This window comes from Salvelinus namaycush, chromosome 17, assembly GCF_016432855.1.
Source record: "Salvelinus namaycush isolate Seneca chromosome 17, SaNama_1.0, whole genome shotgun sequence".
Lineage (NCBI taxonomy): Eukaryota > Metazoa > Chordata > Actinopteri > Salmoniformes > Salmonidae > Salvelinus > Salvelinus namaycush.
In genome coordinates, this window is record NC_052323.1 from 8098681 (window position 1) to 8118551 (window position 19871).

At 46.0% G+C, this 19871-nt stretch overlaps 1 protein-coding gene across 1 annotated transcript; it reads left to right on the top strand.

Annotated features, from left to right (window-relative positions):
• Positions 1-111: 111 nt before the first annotated feature.
• On the top strand, positions 112-19054 carry pcdh12 (protocadherin 12). The gene is made up of 4 exons (XM_039012091.1): positions 112-3533; positions 4913-5004; positions 9109-9257; positions 17819-19054. Exons 1-4 carry the CDS (start codon positions 624-626, stop codon positions 18226-18228), a joined length of 3561 nt encoding a protein of 1186 aa, XP_038868019.1. The 5' UTR covers positions 112-623; the 3' UTR covers positions 18229-19054.
• Positions 19055-19871: the final 817 nt, after the last annotated feature.

Consider the following 19871-nt stretch of genomic DNA (forward strand, 5'->3'; position numbering starts at 1 on the left):
ATGCTCCACCTCCTCTGTTCTGATTGGCTGGGTCCTATCCTGCATGTTTCATCACAGATCCAAACTTCCTCAGTGCTCTCCTTGCTTTACTTTGTAGCTACAGGCTGATGAACCTGGACGCTGGGAGCCAGCAGCTGTGTGTGATTCATGCAGTAAGCTGTGAGTGTGTGTGTGTGTGTAAGAGAGGGAGGCAATCTAGTTGTAGGGTTCTGTAATTTAGATATCTGACTAAACTTAAGGGTTCTAAGGTTGTTGGTATAAAAGGGATGTAGGGTTGTCTTTAATTTAGTCTTTAATTCATATCTGTTTTGTTAGGAAACATATTAGATTGTTTCATTGATAGATTGAGCTGTAATTGTTGGTATATTTTGTGCTGATACTCAGAGCTTGGTAAAAGTGTAAGAATATGGGTAGATGAGCAGTTTGATTCATGGCTTATATTGATAAATGTATTCTATGTTTTGTCGATTTATAACTAAAATATTTGAATTTTTTACTGTATCTGGCTATTTTAAAAGGATATCTTTTCTATCAATAGTTTAGTTTTTTCATCAGTCATCATTATTTAACTTGAAGAAGGGGAAATAAGTCGTTTTTAGTGGGTGTTAGCCATGCCCTTATAAATGCTGGACAGGACAGTAATATCTCACACAGTCATGCTGCTGGCTCTACTGCTGGTTCTGTGGCTTAGTTCTGGGGCCCAGTCTTCAGACCCGGCCCCATTAACTGTCATGTACCAAGTCTGGGAGGAGCAGCCTGTGGGCACCAGGGTCGGCCGTCTGGTCGATGACCTGCGCCAGAGAGGCGAGACCGGGGTACTGGAGGATTTCCAGGTCGTGGAGCATGGTCAAGCCCTGCCTTTCTCCATTGGAGTAAGAGATGGAACTGTCGCCACCCTAGGCCAGCTGGACCGGGAGGAGCTGTGTCGAGGCTCGGACCTGTGTGAGCTGGCCTTCAGTGTCCTCTACAGGAAAGGTGGTGTTATCCACTTCCTGAGGGTGCGGGTGGAGGTGATGGACCTGAATGACCACAGCCCAACTTTTCCCAGCAGCCAGCAGGAGGTGGAAATCTCTGAGATGGCCACATTGAGGATGCGGATCCCCCTGGACCGAGCGGTGGACCCGGACGCCGGCCCGAATGGTCTGCAGACCTACTCGCTGTCCGTCAACCAGCATTTTGCCCTGGATGTAAGGAGTGCTGTGGATGGGCCAAAGCAGGCAGAGCTGGTGGTGATCAAGGAGCTGGACAGGGAGGTGCATTCCTCCTTCGAGCTGACTCTGGTGGCATGGGACAAGGGGAATCCTCCCAGGGCAGGCAGTACTCTGGTCCGGGTCAACGTCTTGGACTCTAACGACAACAGCCCCATGTTTGAGGATAGCACCCCCACTGTGGAACTAGCCGAGGATACAGCTCGTGGGACTAGCGTCATCAACCTCAAGGCCACGGACCCTGACCAAGGGGCCAACGGGGAGGTTGAGTACTCACTAAGCAAGCATGCTCCACCTGAGGTGCAGAAGCTTTTCAGTATCCACCCCCAGAGTGGAGTAGTGACTTTAAAAGGCCCACTGGACTATGAAGCCAAACACTTTTATGAGGTGGACATCCAGGCTCGAGATCTTGGGCCCAACGCCATCCCCTCTCATTGTAAACTACACATCAAGCTGAGGGATGTCAATGATAATGCACCAAGGATCCACGTCACTTGGACACCCCCTGATTCCCCAGTGGCAACTGTTTTAGAAGGCGCACCAGAGGACACGTTCCTTGCACTGGTGATGGTCTCTGATGCAGACTCCGGGGACAACGGGAATGTGCACGCCCACATCCAGCATGGATCAGGCCACTTCCGTCTCAAGAAAATCCATGGCGACAATTACATGATCGTAACCAATGGCACCCTGGATCGGGAAAAGGTCATGGAGTATAATCTCACGTTACTTGCCCAGGATTACGGTGACCCTCCACTGTCATGTGTTAGACACCTAGTTGTCCATGTGTTGGATGAGAATGACAATGCCCCTGTGTTCTCCAAGTCCCACTACAGGGCTTCCTTCAAGGAGAACAATACCGTGGGGCTCCAGGTCCTCAAGGTAGAAGCCAATGATGTGGATATTGAGCTCAGCGGTAGGGTGTCCTTCTCCATCCGAGAGTCCAATGAACTGGGACCTCCTACGGCATCTTTCGCCATCCACCCCACCAGTGGTGTAGTCAGCGCCCAGCAGTCATTGGACTATGAGGACTCGCCCACATACTCCTTCATTGTGGAGGCCATAGACCATGGGCATCCACCCCTCACCAGCACCGCCACGGTACTCATCGAGATCCAGGATGTCAACGACAACTACCCCGTCATCAAGGAGCCGATGCCAAAGAAAGGCATAGCCTTTGTGAGTGTCCCGGTCAACGAAGAGAAGGGGGAGATAGTGACAGAACTAGGGGATGGTGCTGAAGAAGGCTCCACCGATCCTCATACTGGTCGCTCTGTCCAAAATGGATTTATGGGATTCCTGGCCACTACCATCAAGGCAACTGATCCAGACTCTGGCCTGAATGGAAGACTCAGCTACATGATCACAGATGGAAACCCCACAGGACTATTCAGACTCAATGACACCACCGGACAACTGTATGTTAACACGACCAATGCTACAGAGCTCATTGGGAAAACTTTTAAAGTGGATATTGCTGTATCGGACAAGGGTTCTCCAAGGCTATTGACAAAGGCCACCTTAGAGGTGGCTTTCATCAACTTGCGGGACCATCTGAAGAACTCAGCCCCTGGTAACCATGGTCAGCTGAGTTTCACCATGATGGTGGTCATCTGCCTTGGGGCCAGCTGCATCCTGCTTCTCCTGGCTGTTGCCTTGGTGACCACCTTCTGTCGCCCCAGGAAAAGAGACAACCATTCCTACAACTGCAGGATGGCCGAGTCCACCTACACGAGCCACCCTCGCCGCCCGCAGAAAAACATCAGGAAGACAGACATCCAGCTGGTGCCAGTCCTGAGGGGACGAAGGGAGGACCCTCCAGAAGATGACGAAGCCCAGCCCCTTTCCACCATGCTCCTGGTGGTTGAAGAGCAAAACACAGAAAGGCAGTACAGCGTTGCCAACTCCATGAACCCAACAGTCCACTCCCAGGCCTACCCAGAGGGGGGATCAACGCTACCAGTCTCCCATTCTAGAACACTCAGGAAACCTGGGAGCATCGAGCTGGACGGCACTCTTCCTCGGACCCCGGCCACTCCTTACCGAACCCTGCGTAAGGCAAGAATACCTTCATCGTCCTCCTCACTGTATCAGACCAGTACCCTGAGGCGACATGGGAACTCTGAGATCCAGGTTAGCCCTGACGTTGAAGTGCCAGAAACATTGTCCCAGGTGGCAACACTTAGGAGGCCCAAGAACACAGATACCAGAAGTGGACTTGACGCTGAAGACCACAGACGGATGCTGAGGAATCTGGTCCGTCTCTCCATGGCTGCCTTCGGAGAGAACTCCATTGAGTTGTCTGCTGCCTCTCCCGAAGTGCAGGTAACAAACCTTTTAGTTATAATTACTTCAAACGTGAATGCACATTTGGTATATCTTATGCGATGCATTACATTGGTTTGAGTCATTCTCATGTTAGATACCCTATATCCATTTAACGAATAACAGAAAGAAAACCTTTTTTTTCTCAGACTTTTGTATTATAAATAAGCCTTATTTTTTTCACATGCTCAAACTTAAATAATTAAGTAATTAAGTGTAACCTACAGGAATTGAGATGCATTTAAATTGAAGGTCCCGAGAGCAGATCATTTCCCCCCTCTTGTGTATGGCTTACATAGGAAGCCTGAGGGGACAACTAACAGATGATGCTGGAGCCAAAGCATTGCGTTTATTCAGGTGCTCATGTGTCAGCCACTGTAATCCTGTCTACTCCCATGCCCCTCAAGCAATCGCACCAATCCTTTTACTCAATATCGCATAGCACACTCATATAGAGAAGGAAAAATGCCAGGAAGAATCAGTAGACCACTCTTATTCTCTAAGGGGAAAGCCCAGCCAAAGTAAGCTTTGATATGTCTGTAGAGTAAGGGAATACTGCTTCGACATTTAAGCACCGCGAGTCGTCAGTGACAAATGGTCCAAATTGCTGATCTCACTTTAAGCAAAGAAAAGCAGCATCTGTAAATGTCTACTCAAGAAGTGCTGTGCTAGTCAAACGACGCATCGTCATTGAGGGGGAATAGACGCAAGAGGGGGAATAGACGCAGACGGCGATGCCAACGCCCAATAGTCTTAGAACAAAGAGTCTGGCAAGGTTTTAAGGCCTCACGTAAATTCCATTATAAGCGCAGGAAGATGACTGAGTGTTGACCCACCTCTCTCCTTCATCTCCGCCTGCTCGCCCCAGCTGGAGGTTTTCAGACCCCCCCCCCCTCCCCTCCACATGACCATATTTCAGAGGTTCATCCTGGAAGGAAACAGGTCAGAGAATAATAGCCTTTTACGTAAAGCGCTTTCCTGTCCACCATCCGAGTCCTACACACACACACACACACACACACACACACACACACACACACACACACACACACACACACAAACCCACTCTGTACACCTCACAAAGGCTGTTTCCTCTCTGAATGTGGAGGCCAGAGTTAGCAGCGCATCCACAAGAAAGATATCAGCACAAACTGCTCCAAATGAACTCCCCAATGTTAGGGATTGCCATAGTGCGAGACCGGTTGAATAGATCCTCGCAGAACAAATCATATTTATTCATTTGACGATTGACACCTCCACCCAATACACTCAACAGCCTCAATACAGCACATTCTCAAAACCCTAGTTTGTTATTCTGACTTCTGTGTTATAATATCACTGTCTCCTTACCCCTTTCATCATCTCCTGCCTCCTTACAGCAGGTTTCTCAGCTCCTCTCCCTGCTCCACCAGGGCCAGCTGCAGCCAAGACCAAACTTCCGAGGCAACAAGTTCTCCCAGCGCGCTGGCAGGTGAGCACATTTCCTCTTTCTTGTCTTTTTTTCCCTTTTTCTTTTCATTATCCCTCCTTTGTTTCAGAGCCCGTTGGCTGTGGACCACTACGACCACATGCATCATTATCCCTCCTTTGTTTCAGAGCCAGTTGGCTGTTGACCACTATTACCACTGCATGCATCATTAGTTTTAGATTGTATATATGGCTTACGATTCAACAGGCTACATGACAATCTGACTTTCATTATTATCTTTTCATGAAATTTAACTTGTCAAAAATGTAGATTTACATACATATGTATTTGTTATTTATCCTTTTTTGTACAAGTGATCCCACTGAGATTTTAAATAAATTTTTCAAAAGAGACCTGCCGAAGACACAAAATAAATACAAGCACCCTATAAATATTGTTTCAAATCTTCCTACCCACTGGGCGCAGACGTCAGTTCAACGTCTAGTTTTGATTTACATTTGGTTGAGTTGTCAACTAACATAAGGTCAATGTGAAAAAAAAGAGAACAAAATAAGGGATTTTGGTAAAAATTTGTGTGGGAAAAAAATACACAATTCTCTTACGTTGATGATTTTTACAAAATCCAGTCAGTTTTCCACGTTGATTCAACGTCATCACATTGAAATTTGTCGAAATGACGAGGAAACAACATTGATTGTGGCCTGCTGGAGGTCATTTTGAGGTCATTTTGCAGTGCTCCTCCTTGCACAAAGGCCTTTTGTCTATTCCATTTGCACAACAGCATGTGAAATTTATTGTCAATCAGTGTTGCTTCCTAAGTGGACAGTTTGATTACACAGAAGTGTGATTGACTTGGAGTTACATTGTGTTGTTTAAGTGTTCCCTTTATTTTTTTGAGCAGTGTATATATCCAAAAATACCGATTTCCGATTGTTATGAAAATTTGAAATCGGCCCTAATTAATCGGCAAATCCGATTAATCGGTCGACCTCTAATTTATAGTCCTTTTAACATCAGCCAATGTCATAAAGTGCTGTTCAGAAACCCAGCCTAAAACCCCAAACAGCAAACAATGCAGGTGTAGAATCACGGTGGCTAGGAAAAGCTACCTAGAAAGGCTGGAACCGAAGAAGAAACCTAGAGCGGAACCAGGCTATGAGGGGTGGCCAGTCCTCTTCTGTCTGTGCCGGGTGGAGATTATAACAGAAAATGGCCAAGATGTTCAAATGTTCATAGATGACCAGCAGGGTCAAATAATAATAATCACAGTGGTTGTCGAGGGTGCAGCAGGTCAGCACCTTAGGAGTGAATGCCAGTTGACATTTCATAGCCAATCATTCAGAGTAACTCTGCTGCTCCTGCTGTTTCTAGAGAGTTGAAAACAGCAGGTCAGGGTTCCATAGCCGCAGGAAGAACAGTTGAAACTGGAGCAGCAGCACGGCCAGGTGGACTGGGGACAGCAAGGAGTCATCAAGCTAGGTAGTCGAGAGAGAGAGAGAGAGAGAGAGAGAGAGAGAGAGAGAGAGAGAGAGAGAGAGAGAGAGAGAGAGAGAGAGAGAGAGAGAGAGAGAGAGAGAGAGAGAGAGAGAGAGAGAGAGAGAGAGAGAGAGAGAGAGAGAGAGAGAGAGAGAGAGAGAGAGAGAGAGAGAGAGAGAGAGAGAGAGAGAGAGAGAGAGAGAGAGAGAGAGAGAGAGAGAGAGAGAGAGAGAGAGAGAGAGAGAGAGAGAGAGAGAGAGAGAGAGAGAGAGAGAGAGAGAGAGCACAGACAGACTGACCCTAGCCCCCCGACACATTAAATACTGGAGGCTGAGTCGGGAGACACCGTGGCCCCATCCGACGATACCCCCGGACATCCAACCAGTTTCTGGTAATATAGCTAGACAATGCTGCTCAGGTATGTGTCTGCCCAATAACAGGAAGAGTGTCTCATACCATAAGTGCTCTGCCAGTCTTCCAGTAAGTCACTGTGGCAGGGAGCACGTCAGAGCAGGACTCAGTGCCTACCACACTGCCATGACGCATTCCCTAAGGCAGGAGCCAGCACATCCACTGACCACAATGTTATATTCTATACACAGTATGTGAGGGGTTGATATATGGTTCAGCCTCTTCGCTTTCATGAAGAATCTGTCTACGTGGGGTGTATGTTTTGTGTCATGGCCGACTATCTGGGATGTTGTCGCCCCCCCTGGTTTATCTCCCAATTATACAACGGGTGTGTCTAATCCAGGATGCTGATTGGTTAAAACCGCATTCCAGCCGGTGTCTATTCCACAAGTTACCACAAGCTATGACGGTGAAATGCCTACTCTGTTCCATCTGTGGAGATCAAGTTTATAAATTGCCTGGCTGGGCTGATGAGACAGTGGATTGCGCAGTGAGATGGAGTAAATAGGCATTTCAACCTCATAGCTTTAGCCGGTGGTAATTTGTGGAATAGACACTGTCTGGAATGCAGTTTTAACCAATCAGCATCCAGGATTAGACCCCTGTTGTATAATTCTGTTCACGAGAACGAGTGTTAAAATCCCACCTGGAAAACGACCTCCTTTCACCTTATATTTTGACAAAAACTCCCTCATTTGCTGTATGATTTGGAAATATTGGAACTCAGACATGATGACAGTTTCTAAATGAAAGCGCTATGGCAAATTTAATCACATTTCTGTAAAGGTGTGGGCAGAATGTTTTAACATTTTGCACAGAGTTTTTCAAACTAAACATAACCCAACCGGCCGCAAGCAGGCGCTATTATCCCTTTTACATAGTTTGTCATCTTACGTCCGACTTTAATGTATTCAGTAGGCAATACACTGGTGACCGCCTTGTACATAAAACATCCTACATCCTTCATTCCTGCTACAAAGTTTCCTCCTTAACTCGATTTAATGGCTCTGAATTGAGGATGTTTTATACAAAATCCGGTCAATGGGGGACACGAGTGTATTACTGGCTGGGCTGACTGTGTCGATACCTAGAGGTAATACGGCATCAGGCAGAACTACGTCCTCTAGGGGTCTCGGCGCTAGCCACCTACAGTGAGTGCCAAACACTGAATGCATTCTGCCAGATGATTGATTGTTTAATCAAACAATTTAAAACTAAATGCTAGAGCCCACACTTCTATGCAAAAGACGAACGGTTGTTAAATATTTTGTTTATCGATAGATGATTGTGTTTCTATCTCCTGCCTTGGTATAGGCGCTGAGATTAAATAGGCTACAATGTCGCGCTCCTATTGCACACAAATACTGTGTATTATCCTACCCTACCCATGGCCTACTGTCAAATATTTTAAGTAGGCTACTGGTCTGTTTACTTTAAAGCATTCTTGGCTTTTGAATGGATGAATGGTCATCCAATCATGTCAGAAAAGGAGGTAACAATAATGAAAGAAACATTAACTTACATGCTGTTATGGAATCTCCTTACCAGTGGTAAATGCATCTGTTTTATCATTACGTTTTCATGTTTTTATCACCATTATTATGAATTATTTCCCGTGCCTCAAACACCTCAATAGAACAATATGCTTGCAATACAATTCTTTAACAACTAGAAGTTGTGTGTACGCATGGTCTGAGCTGTGCGTGGAGATACGCACACTTTTCAGTCGGGTTCAAAATGGATAAATACCAATCTATGCAGGAAAACTGGGGCACACAAGGTTTAGTCTTCGCACCTTTGATAAAGAGGCCTCAGGTCTGTCTGGTCTCTAACTGGCTCTGATAAAGTCTCTGACAGGGAGCATGTTCTGTCTTCGAGTCTCTGGTATTTTATCACCAAACGTTAAAACCCCCAGAAGTACATGAAGTAGGAGACAAAGATTAGTGTTGCGCAATTCCTCTTAGCATGGCTTAGAGCATCTCAGCACAGTTAAATGCCACTTAGCACACCCTTTGTCTGGCTCAATGCACCTCAGCATTGAGCCGGGGTTGGAAGCTATTCAAGTATTAAACTGAGCTCAGGTCAACACATTCCAGAACAGCTTGATTCTTGGGAACAATTGAATATGACATGACAGTCATAGTGAAGGTTCCACAAGATGGCTGACTATCGATAATATGACTCCTAAACGTCGGTTCTAAAATGCCCTCTCTCACTGTCCCTGACGCTCCCCTGTCTGTTTCCCCTGCTTGCCTGAAGGTCTTACGCTCAGGACACTGATTGGCAGAGCACCAAGGACAGCGGTCATGGTGAGAGTGAGGCCGGAGACATGGACTGGGACATGGGCCGAGACTCCCCCGTCGACCCGCTACTGGAGGAGGGGCTTAATAACCTGCTCAACAACCCTGGTAAGAACTTTTTAAAATGTAAACTTTATTTAACCAGGTTGACCGATTGACCAGAGAAATGATCCTATTTTATAGTCAACAAACAATAGCTTGAAGGGAAAACATTTGAATGGTCAACATTAACAAAGAAAACACTTATTTGAATTCTTAGCTCTCTGTTGGGCTTCTACCACTTAATTATGTTCTTAAAATTCATGGCAAACATTAAGTGACTAACAATATCATAAGCTGAGCGTGGCTGTTTTCACTCAGCCGTAAAGATACATATTGCTGTACTGTATGTGACATTGTTTGAAGTGAAACAATGAGTGCAGCGCTTAGTATGATTGACCAGACTAATACATATGTTCAAATTCTATATAGTCCAACCTACATTGAATGTACGAAACATTAGGAACACCTGTTCTTTCCATTAGACTGACCAGGGGAATCTATGTAAAAGCTATGAACCCTTATTGATATAAATCCAATTTAATCCGTGTAGATGAAGGGGAGGAGACAAACTAAAGAAGGATTTTTCAGCCTTGAGACAATTGAGACATGGGTGAATGGGCAAGACATCATATTTAAGTTCCTTTAAACGGTGTATGTTAGTAGGTGCCAGGCGCACCGGTTTGAGTGTGTCAAAAACTGCAACCCTGCAGAGTTTTTCACACTCAACGGTTTACCGTGTGTATCAAGAATGGCCCACCACCCAAACGCCATTCAGCAAACTGTGGGAAGCATTGGAGTCAACATGGGTTAGCATCCCTGTGGAATGATATCGACACCTTGTAGAGTCCATGCCCCGACAAATTGAGGCTTTTCTGAGGGCAAAACGGGGTGCAACTCAATATTAGGAAGGTGTTCCTAATGTTTGGTATACTCAGTGTATGTACACGGTAAACATACGTATTGAGTTCCTTCCAATTGTTCAGGCCATTGTCACGTCGGCTCGGTCTTTGTTCTTTTCAAAACATGGCACATAGTCTCTCAAGACTTCAAGGCTGAATACGAGGATTTCTATCTTTCAGTTGATCTTGAGTGAGAGCCATTTAAAGTCTATGCCGGTACAGTAATCTCACACAGGGGTGTTACAAAGACCTGCGTGTGTGTGTGTGTGTGTCATGCTTGAGTCACCCATGCCCAAAGGGGTCCTCCATTAGCATTGTAACTCACGCTAGATTTGTGAGACTCACAAACGGTGAGAAGCTCATGCTCTTTGAGGACCTATGACGTTGTTCAAACATTCAAACAGCCTGTGTTTCTGATTCCCTGGGCAACACGTTTTTTTCTTTTCTTTTCACCTGGAGAGCCCCATCTTTTAAGCTGCCTAGAACAACCCCAACACACACAGTCACCACCACCCACTCTGCCCCGAGGCAGTGTTTCAGCGTGATCTGAACAGATAGCCTTGAATCTGACCTCTGATATCATGTTCCACATCTGTCTTTCGGTCCTGATCGACACAATGCAAAGGTGTGTGCGCGCAGATCACTGTGTTTTCAGCACCCCTTCAGAATGCGGCCTCAGTCTACATCTCCTTGAGCTCTGCTATTTTCTTTTGAGTCTGCATTCCTTTGTTTGGTAGCCATATCACCTATTAAAGGGACAGTTCACTCGAAAATCAGTCTTAGAGCTGATAGAAGATGAATCACATATCACCAATTGAATTGTCTGTTTTCAGTCAACTGATGATTTTTTCAATATTTACCATTGTGACTTATCAAAGTTGAGCTCTGACATTAGTCAGGTCTGTGGATCTAACGCTCGGCGGTATGCTTTAAACTGCTTCAATATCTTCTGGTGTTTTGTTGTGGTTGTAGTCAATCAACCACAGCAGGGGTGTTCTTCACGTTAAACATGTGTATGTGTGGTGTGTCTAAGGGGGTTCCTTTGGTTCCAGTGAGAGGGTCATTGTTTTCTGAGGATTTAGGGTTTCCCTGCTGGTGGGTCCAGTCTAATTAAGTTTGGAATGGGGAGAGCCATGGATCACGAGAGATAAAGAGAAAGGGGGATGAGGTGAAGAGAAAGGGGGATGAGGTGTAGAGTGGGGGTGAAGAGAAAGGGGGATGAGGTGTAGAGTGGGGGTGAAGAGAAAGGAGGATGAGGTGGAGTGGGGGTTGTAAAAGGGGATGAGGTGAAGAGAAAGGGGGGTGAGGTGAAGAGTGGGGGGTGTAGAGGGTGATGAAGAGAAAGGGGGATGAGGTGTAAAGTGGGGGATGAAGAGAAAGGGGATGAGGTGTAGAGAAAGGGGGGACGAAGAGAAGGGAGGATGAGGTGTAGAGGGGGATGAAACGGAAAGGGGATGAGGTGTAGAGGGGGATGAAGAGAAAGGGGGATGACGTGAAATAGGGATGAGGTGTAGAGTGGGGGGGTGAGGTGTAGAGTGGGGGGGGGGTGAGGTGTAGAGTGGGGGGGGGGTGAGGTGTAGAGTGGGGGGGGGGGTGAGGTGTAGAGTGGGGGGGGGGGTGAGGTGTAGAGTGGGGGGGGGGGTGAGGTGTAGAGTGGGGGGGGGGGTGAGGTGTAGAGTGGGGGGGGGGTGAGGTGTAGAGTGGGGGGGGGGTGAGGTGTAGAGTGGGGGGGGGGTGAGGTGTAGAGTGGGGGGGGGGGTGAGGTGTAGAGTGGGGGGGGTGAGGTGTAGAGTAGAGTGGGGGGGGTGAGGTGTAGAGTAGAGTGGGGGGGTGGGGTGTAGAGTAGAGTGGGGGGGTGAGGTGTAGAGTGGGGGGGGGGTGAGGTGTAGAGTGAAATGGGGATGAGGTGTAGAGTGAAAGGGGGATGAGGTGTAGAGTAAGGGGGATGAAGATAAGGGGGATGAGGTGTAGAGAAAGGGGGATGATGTGTAGAGTGGGGGATGAAGAGAAAGGGGGATGAGGTGTAGAGTGGGGGTGAAGAGAAATGAGGATGAGGTGGAGTGGGGGTTGTAAAAGGGGATGAGGAGAAGAGAAAGGGGGGTGAGGTGAAGAGAAAGGGGGATGAGGTGTAGAGAAAGGGGGATGAGGTGTAGAGTGGGGATGAAGAGAAAGGGGATGAGGTGTAGAGAAAGGGGGGACGAAGAGAAGGGAGGATGAGGTGTAGAGGGGGATGAAGAGAAAGGGGGATGATGTGAAATAGGGATGAGGTGTAGAGTGGGGGGGGTGAGGTGTAGAGTGGGGGGGATGAGGTGTAGAGTGGGGGGTGGGGGGGGGTGAGGTGTAGAGTGGGGGGGGGGGGTGAGGTGTAGAGTAGAGTGGGGGGGTGGGGTGTAGAGTGGGGAGGGGTGGGGTGTAGAGTAGAGTGGGGGGGTGAGGTGTAGAGTAGAGTGGGGGGGTGAGGTGTAGAGTAGAGTGGGGGGGTGAGGTGTAGAGTGAAATGGGGATGAAGTGTAGAGTGAAATGGGGATGAAGTGTAGAGTGAAATGGGGATGAAGTGTAGAGTGAAATGGGGATGAAGTGTAGAGTGAAATGGGGATGAAGTGTAGAGTGAAATGGGGATGAAGTGTAGAGTGAAATGGGGATGAAGTGTAGAGTGAAATGGGGATGAAGTGTAGAGTGAAATGGGGATGAGGTGTAGAGTGAAAGGGGGATGAGGTGTAGAGTGAAAGGGGGATGAGGTGTAGAGTAAGGGGGATGACGTGTAGAGTAAGGGGGATGAAGAGAAAGGGGGATGATGTGTAGAGTGGGGGATGAAGAGAAAGGGGGATGAGGTGTAGAGAAAGGGGGCTGAAGAGAAAGGGGGATGATGTGTAGAGTGGGGGATGAAGAGAAAGGGGGATGAGGTGAAGAGAAATGGGGATGAGGTGTAAAGTGAAATGGGGATGAGGTGTAGAGTGGGGGGTGTAGAGTAAGGGGGATTAGGTGTAGCGTAAGGGGGATGAAGAAAAGGGGGATGAGGTGTAGAGTGAAATGGGGATGAGGTGTAGAGTAAGGGGGATGAGGTGTAGAGTGGAGGGGTGAAGAGAAATGGGGATGAGGTGTAAAGTTAGTGGTGAAGAGAAAGGGGGATGAGGTGTAAAGTGAAAGGGGGATGAGGTGTAGAGTTGGGGGTGTGGAGAAAGGGGGATGAGGTGTAGAGAAGGGGGGGTGAGGTGTAGAGTGTGGGATGAAGAGAAACTGGGATGAGGTGTAGAAAAAGAGGGATGAGGTGTAGTCGGGGTTGAAGAGAGAGGGGGATGAGGTGCAGAGTGGGAGGAGTTTCCGGAAAAAAAACAAGGAGTTAGTAAGAGGATGGGAGAAACACAGAGAGAGCGAGGGGATGGAGGGAGAGAGCGAGGGGATGGAGGGAGAGAGCGAGGGGATGGAGGGAGAGAGCGAGGGGATGGAGGGAGAGAGCGAGGGGATGGAGGGAGAGAGCGAGGGGATGGAGGGAGAGAGGGAGGGGATGGGGGGAGAGAGGGAGGGGATGGAGGGAGAGAGCGAGGGGATGGAGGGAGAGAGCGAGGGGATGGAGGGAGAGAGCGAGGGGATGGATGGAGGGAGGGAGGGGATGGAGGGAGAGAGGGAGGGGATGGAGGGAGAGAGGGAGGGGATGGAGGGAGAGAGGGAGGGGATGGAGGGAGAGAGCGAGGGGATGGAGGGAGAGAGCGAGGGGATGGAGGGAGAGAGCGAGGGGATGGAGGGAGAGAGCGAGGGGATGGAGGGAGAGAGCGAGGGGATGGAGGAAGCGAGACTTTACTAATAAGGCATGATAACTCCTGACTGAGGGCATTTATTAGACACACAAGACAAAGCCAAGGGCCGGGAAACAACCTTTAGGTGGGAGTTAACACACAACAATTCCCAGGTTCGACAGCCTTATTGCTTTTATAAAACAGTTGCTAACATATTTAACAACATGTTTTCATGACCTTTATTTTAATTAGTAAATTAGCTTTATTTCATCCTTCCACCAGACGATATAGTCCGGGCAAAAGCCGGTTCTGACGTTGCTAACCATCAGACTGGTTGTTAATTATATTCTCATGTTTTGACCAAGTCGTTGCTATGCTAAACAAATCATTGGCATGTAGCTAGCTGGGTAGCAGAGGTTCAATTATTACAAGAGAGAGGAGAATTTAAATGTAATAAATAATTTATAAATAGGCAACAACCAGCTAATGGTCGAGTCAATAAGATAGTTAGGGAGGATAGCTAGGCTAACTTTACTTCTCCTTTACTAGCTAACTAGCCAAATACACAATCACACCAAGCAGCTGAAATGACAGCAAACTGCATTTTGTTTGTTTTATCTTTGTTTCTATATCCATTATAATGATCCTGATCAATGAATTTGTCTGGATCAGATAAGCTTGTCAGTCTCATCACGTAATATGGAGATCGCAACAACAAAAACCGGCAACGTTGGAAAGGCACACAGTTAGGCTTATATTAACCCCCTCTGTACCAAACCAAATGCTAGGCTAGTAGCATGGGGAAATATTCTCAAGGCACTTTTTTCCAGGGGAGATTAAGGTTATAAATTGACTGGCTGGGCTGTGGGACAGTGGATGTGCATTGATACATCTCAAGGAACAGTTAATAGGCATTACACATGGAATGCAGAATTGTGGCGCTATAACTCTCCAGAGATGGTCGATCAGGTTCAAGTCTGAACTCTGGCTGGGTCACTCAAGGACATTCAGAGACTTGTCCCGAAGCCACTCCTGCATTGTCTAGGCTGTGTGCTTAGGGTCGTTGTCCTGTTGGAAAGAGAACAGCCTGAGCGCTCTGGAGCAGGTTTTCATCAAGGATCTCTCTGTACTTTGCTCTGTTCATCTTTCACTCGGTCCTGAGCTCTGTCAGAGTGACCAGCGGGTTCTTGGTCACCTCTCTGACCAAGGCCTTTCTCCCCCGAATGCTCAGTTTAGCCAAGCTGCCAGCTCTAAGAAAAGTCTTGGTGTTTATAAAATTCCATTTAAGAATGATGGAGGCCACTGTATTCTTGTGTACCTTCAACGCTGCAGAAATGTTTTGGTACCTTTCCCCATATCTGTGCCTCGACACAATCCTGTCTCGGAGCACTACGCACAATTCCTTCGACCTCTTGGCTTAGTTTTTGATCTGACATGCACTGTCAACTGTGGGACCTTATAGACATGTGTGTGCCTTTCCAAGTCATGTCCAATCAATTGAATTTACCACAGGTGGACTCCAATCAAGTTGTAGAAACATCTCAAGGATAATCAATGGAAACAGGATGCACCTGAGCTCAATCAAAGTAGATTGATGATGATTTTTATTTAATCCATTTTAGAAAAAATCTAACATCTGAATATTTTCAGAATGCACTGTTTTTGTTTGTGAAATATTGGTTCCCGAAATAATATCCTATTGGTGAGCCAACTTGTAAATGCAGAGGGACTTTTCCTTATCACTTCATAAGATCCCTGTAACATCTAAAGAGTTTGCAAATTTGTTTTAGATGCCATTCCCTCAGGTGTTGCTTTATTCAGGAACGTGTCAAGACCTGACCCTCAGAACAGACCTATGATTAACCCTGTTGACTCATCAGTAGGAAAGATTTGTTTCTCTTTTAGTCCATTTAACAACAATAGAGCTATACGAACCTTGTTTCAACAGGATGTTGTATCTATACCTTATGTCATGCCTTATTGGAATGGTTTTATTGATAATATAGTTGGGAAAACTTTTTTTAAAAGGTTAAATATTTATAAATATCATCCTGCCGACCACTATATGAAGAAGTAAAAAACAAAACATGGAGTCAAATTGTACCTTTTGTAATGACCACCCAGAAACGGTGTTGAATCTATTTTGGCATTGTATTCATGTGAGGAAACTGTGGCAAGAAAACAGTAGATTTATAATTTTACACTATTATGGAGAGATGTATTGCTTGGATTATTTACCTACGATAGGAATAAATTGAAACAATTTCATGTCATTCATTTCATTATTCTTTTAGTCAAATTTCATTGTCACAAATGTAACTGCCGGCCAAAACTGCCGGGCCAAAACCGCCCTCAAAGTTTATTTTTATTTTTGTGGATTTCATTTGTTGGTAAAAAAAAAAGACTAAAATCACCAGGAATTCAGCTGAAAATTTGTTTAATTTAGGAAATCTGTTCTCAAGTATTCCCGCGAATACAAAAAGAGATATGTGTTCGTGCCTCAATGTAATCAAGGTATGAAATTGTAATTTTCAAATATAATCTCTTCTTGGGCTTAGTTGTGGTCAATTGGCATTGTACAAATAATTATAATTATGTTCCAGCCCCCTGTCCATCCGCTCCAACAAAAATCGTCCCACGGCTGAATCTAGGTGTCTACCCCTGCCATACAGTTATACCACAACTAAAGTTTTCCCTTTATCAAAAAAACGAAACAAAAGCAATATGATGTTGGTCATGATAATCAGGTTTGCACATCCCCATACAAAAAAATTATACAAGAATGCCTGTAATGCTTAACTGTAGAGAATGGCTTTAAATTGATTTTTACCTGTTTTGAGTGTGTACGTGCTCATTCTATCCTCGTTTTTACCTGGTGAGTCCTTTGTCCTGATCATGTCTACATTCTGATGGTGCCCACATTTTCAGAAATATGTCTACACATGGAATTAAAGTGTCTGTTATCTGTCCACTGTGCCTGCATTGTGACCAGATTTCCTGGCCCCTTTATGCAAATTATTTCATAGATATTCTTTCAAAATAATATTTATTTATTGTAAGACACATATTGATCTAAACAGTCAATGGTGCCACCTGCCAATGATTTAAATGTTTTCTCTGTCCATATCTGTCTACACTTGTAAGATATCAAGGCACAATATGTGTCTGACTACCAGAAGTGGGCAGGATGATCAGATCACAATGTGTCTTTTGATTGTCTAAACAGGGTTTGTGTAAAACCACTTGACCACTTTAATGCCTATGTATGGCCATTCCGCAATCTGCATTGGCCATACAGCATTTACTGCGATGCTGCCTCTGCATAAGTAAGGGAATTGATATTTCTTGCGCTTGTCAAGGAAGTGAATTTGTGTTTATACAGGATGTACCGCCCCCACCTACCGTCATCCAATCATGTCAATGCGGAGTTATACAGAGCCCTCTGCATTGTTAAAAATTGGGGAGGCGCATGCGATACGGAGCTTGATGTGGCCTTTTGCGTCACACCCTCTGTACGGCGCATAAATCAGCTTTTACTTGACTATAACTCCGGATACAGCCAGGAGATGACAGGAAATGCCGGTTCACAACAGCCAGATAAATATACTCCTGTGATATCCTCTATCCTGTTTTCGTCCCACATAGTGTTTTTCTCGAGGAAATTGAAGGAAACCGTTAGATTAGACTTGTACCTCCATAAGCTTATTTTTATTAACTTAGTTTATATTTGTCGTCTTCGACATACCAGATAATCATTCTCCCATCTTCAGATTTCATTTAACGTTTTCACGTGAAGAAATTCATTTTCACAGGGATAAACAAGAATACTGACCAACAACAAACACTATAACAAAGAACACCCACATGTTCCCTGTGTCACATCCAGCACTGTATCACTGTAGAGCTGTTGCTTTGTCCTATGTTGTTAGAAAACGGTATTGCCAATACTCCATACTTTATTGACATGTTCTCATCTCTCTCCTCCTCTCATCAGATGACGTCTTTGCTGACATAGAGGACCCTGCGTGGATGTCCCGCCTTTCCCTCCCCCTAACTGCCGACTACCACGAGAACGTTTTTGTTCCCAATGGGCCACCGTCCCCTGAAACCCATTGCTCCCCAGACACCCTTGACTCTGCCTCCTTCTCCACCTTCGGTAAGAAGCCGGAGGATGGCTCACTGGGCGGGGCCTTGATCTCCGAGGTCAACACTTTGTTTAATATGCTCCTGACCCAGAGAGGCGACTCCCAGCCCCGCCTCTCGCCAGACGTGCTCTACAGACTGTCCGCCACCTACCGGCGCTCGCTGGGGCTGGAAGGAGATACCGCCCCAGCAGGGGGTGCCAACATACAAAGGAACTCTGTGAACCCCGAAAAGAGGTCCACCCTGGCTCAATGCCCTTAGGCCCAACCCCTGGTATGAGAACAGTTGCCTCAACTTTATTTTATTGGTTCTTGTGTGTTTGGGTGCCTAAGACCCCCCCCCCCCCCCCCCCCAAACTGATGACTTTGTTTTACATGTTGCTGAAATGACTGAACTGCTCAAGCTTACAACAGCAACTCCCCTCCTTCTCCTTACATATCCTCATTAGGATATGTCCAATACATGCCTAAGCTCTGACAGCCTGCTTCCCTGTCTGAAACAGGACAAGGTCAGAAGAGGGAGATGAGTTAACCAAAGGCCTTTATTCAGTGCTGGAAAAAGCACAATGTACTATACAGTACTCCCTACATAGAAAAGTGTACATTTACCTTGAGATAAATGTTACACAATGAAACCACCATGTGGCACATACTCCTCTGTATCATTCTGATGCAACAAAGATTCACTTTCTGTCTCTCGTCAGAAGTGTTTATCAGTGGGAGCAACAACATGGTGCTATCCGTTGTTAGCGTTGTCCATGGTATGAATGGCTGAGTTTAGCAGCCCCAAGCAAAGAGCCCAAGAAGGAAACGGCTCTCTTGTCTTCTCTGAAGACAAAACACTAACAACATTAAGTCCTGTTCCTGAGGAGGAATGTGTGAAATGTCTGTCACAATGGACCTAGTCTGCCAACACTTCCTTCACCACCATTTTGAGAAATGTTTCCATTATTGATTACTATTTGTATTTACTCAAGTAAATTATTTAGCTACTGAAAAATGTAATATTTACAGAGGTATAAATGTGTGTTTATGTCTGTGTAGGAAACACTTACAGTACCTTCGGAAAGTATTCAGACCCCTTGACTTTTTCCCACAGTTTCTTATGTTACAGCCTTATTCTAAAATGGATAAAATACAACAACAAAAAATCCTCAGCAATCTACACAACGTACCCCATAATGACAAAGCGAAAACAGGTTTTTAGAAATGTTTGCAAATGTAGAAAACATAAAAATCAGAAATACCTTATTTACATAAGTATTCAGACCCTTTGCTATTTATTATTTCTTTATGGTAGAGCGGCCAGACGGAAACCGCCACTCAGTAAAAGGCACATAAAGGCACCTAAAGACTCTCAGACCATGAGAAACACGATTCACTGGTCTGGTGAAACCAGGATTGAACTATTTGGCCTGAATGCCAAGCGTCACGTCTGGTGGAAACCTGGCACCATCCCTATGGTGAAGCATGATGGTGGCAGCATCACGCTGTAAGGATGTTTTTCAGTGGCAGGGACTGGGAGACTAGTTAGGATCGAGGCAAAGATGAACAAAGGCAAAGTACAGAGATCCTTAATGAAAACCTGCTCCAGAGCACTTAGGACCTCAGACTGGGGTGAAGCTTCACCTTCCAACAGGACACACAGCCAAGACAATGCAGGACTGGCTTTGAGACAAGTCTTTGAATGTCCTCTCTGGCTGGGCCAGAGATGTAAACTAACAGGGTCTGAATACTTTCCCGAAGGCACTGTAAAAGCCTTGTTCTCATTGGCAGTTTGAAGTGACTCAAATCCAATTTTTTTGCAAACCCGATTTGAATCTGTTCTTTTTCCTGCAGTCTGAACAGCTAAAAAGCACATGTCAGATACAATACTTATTCCTGGCCATCAGTGGCGGTTCTGGG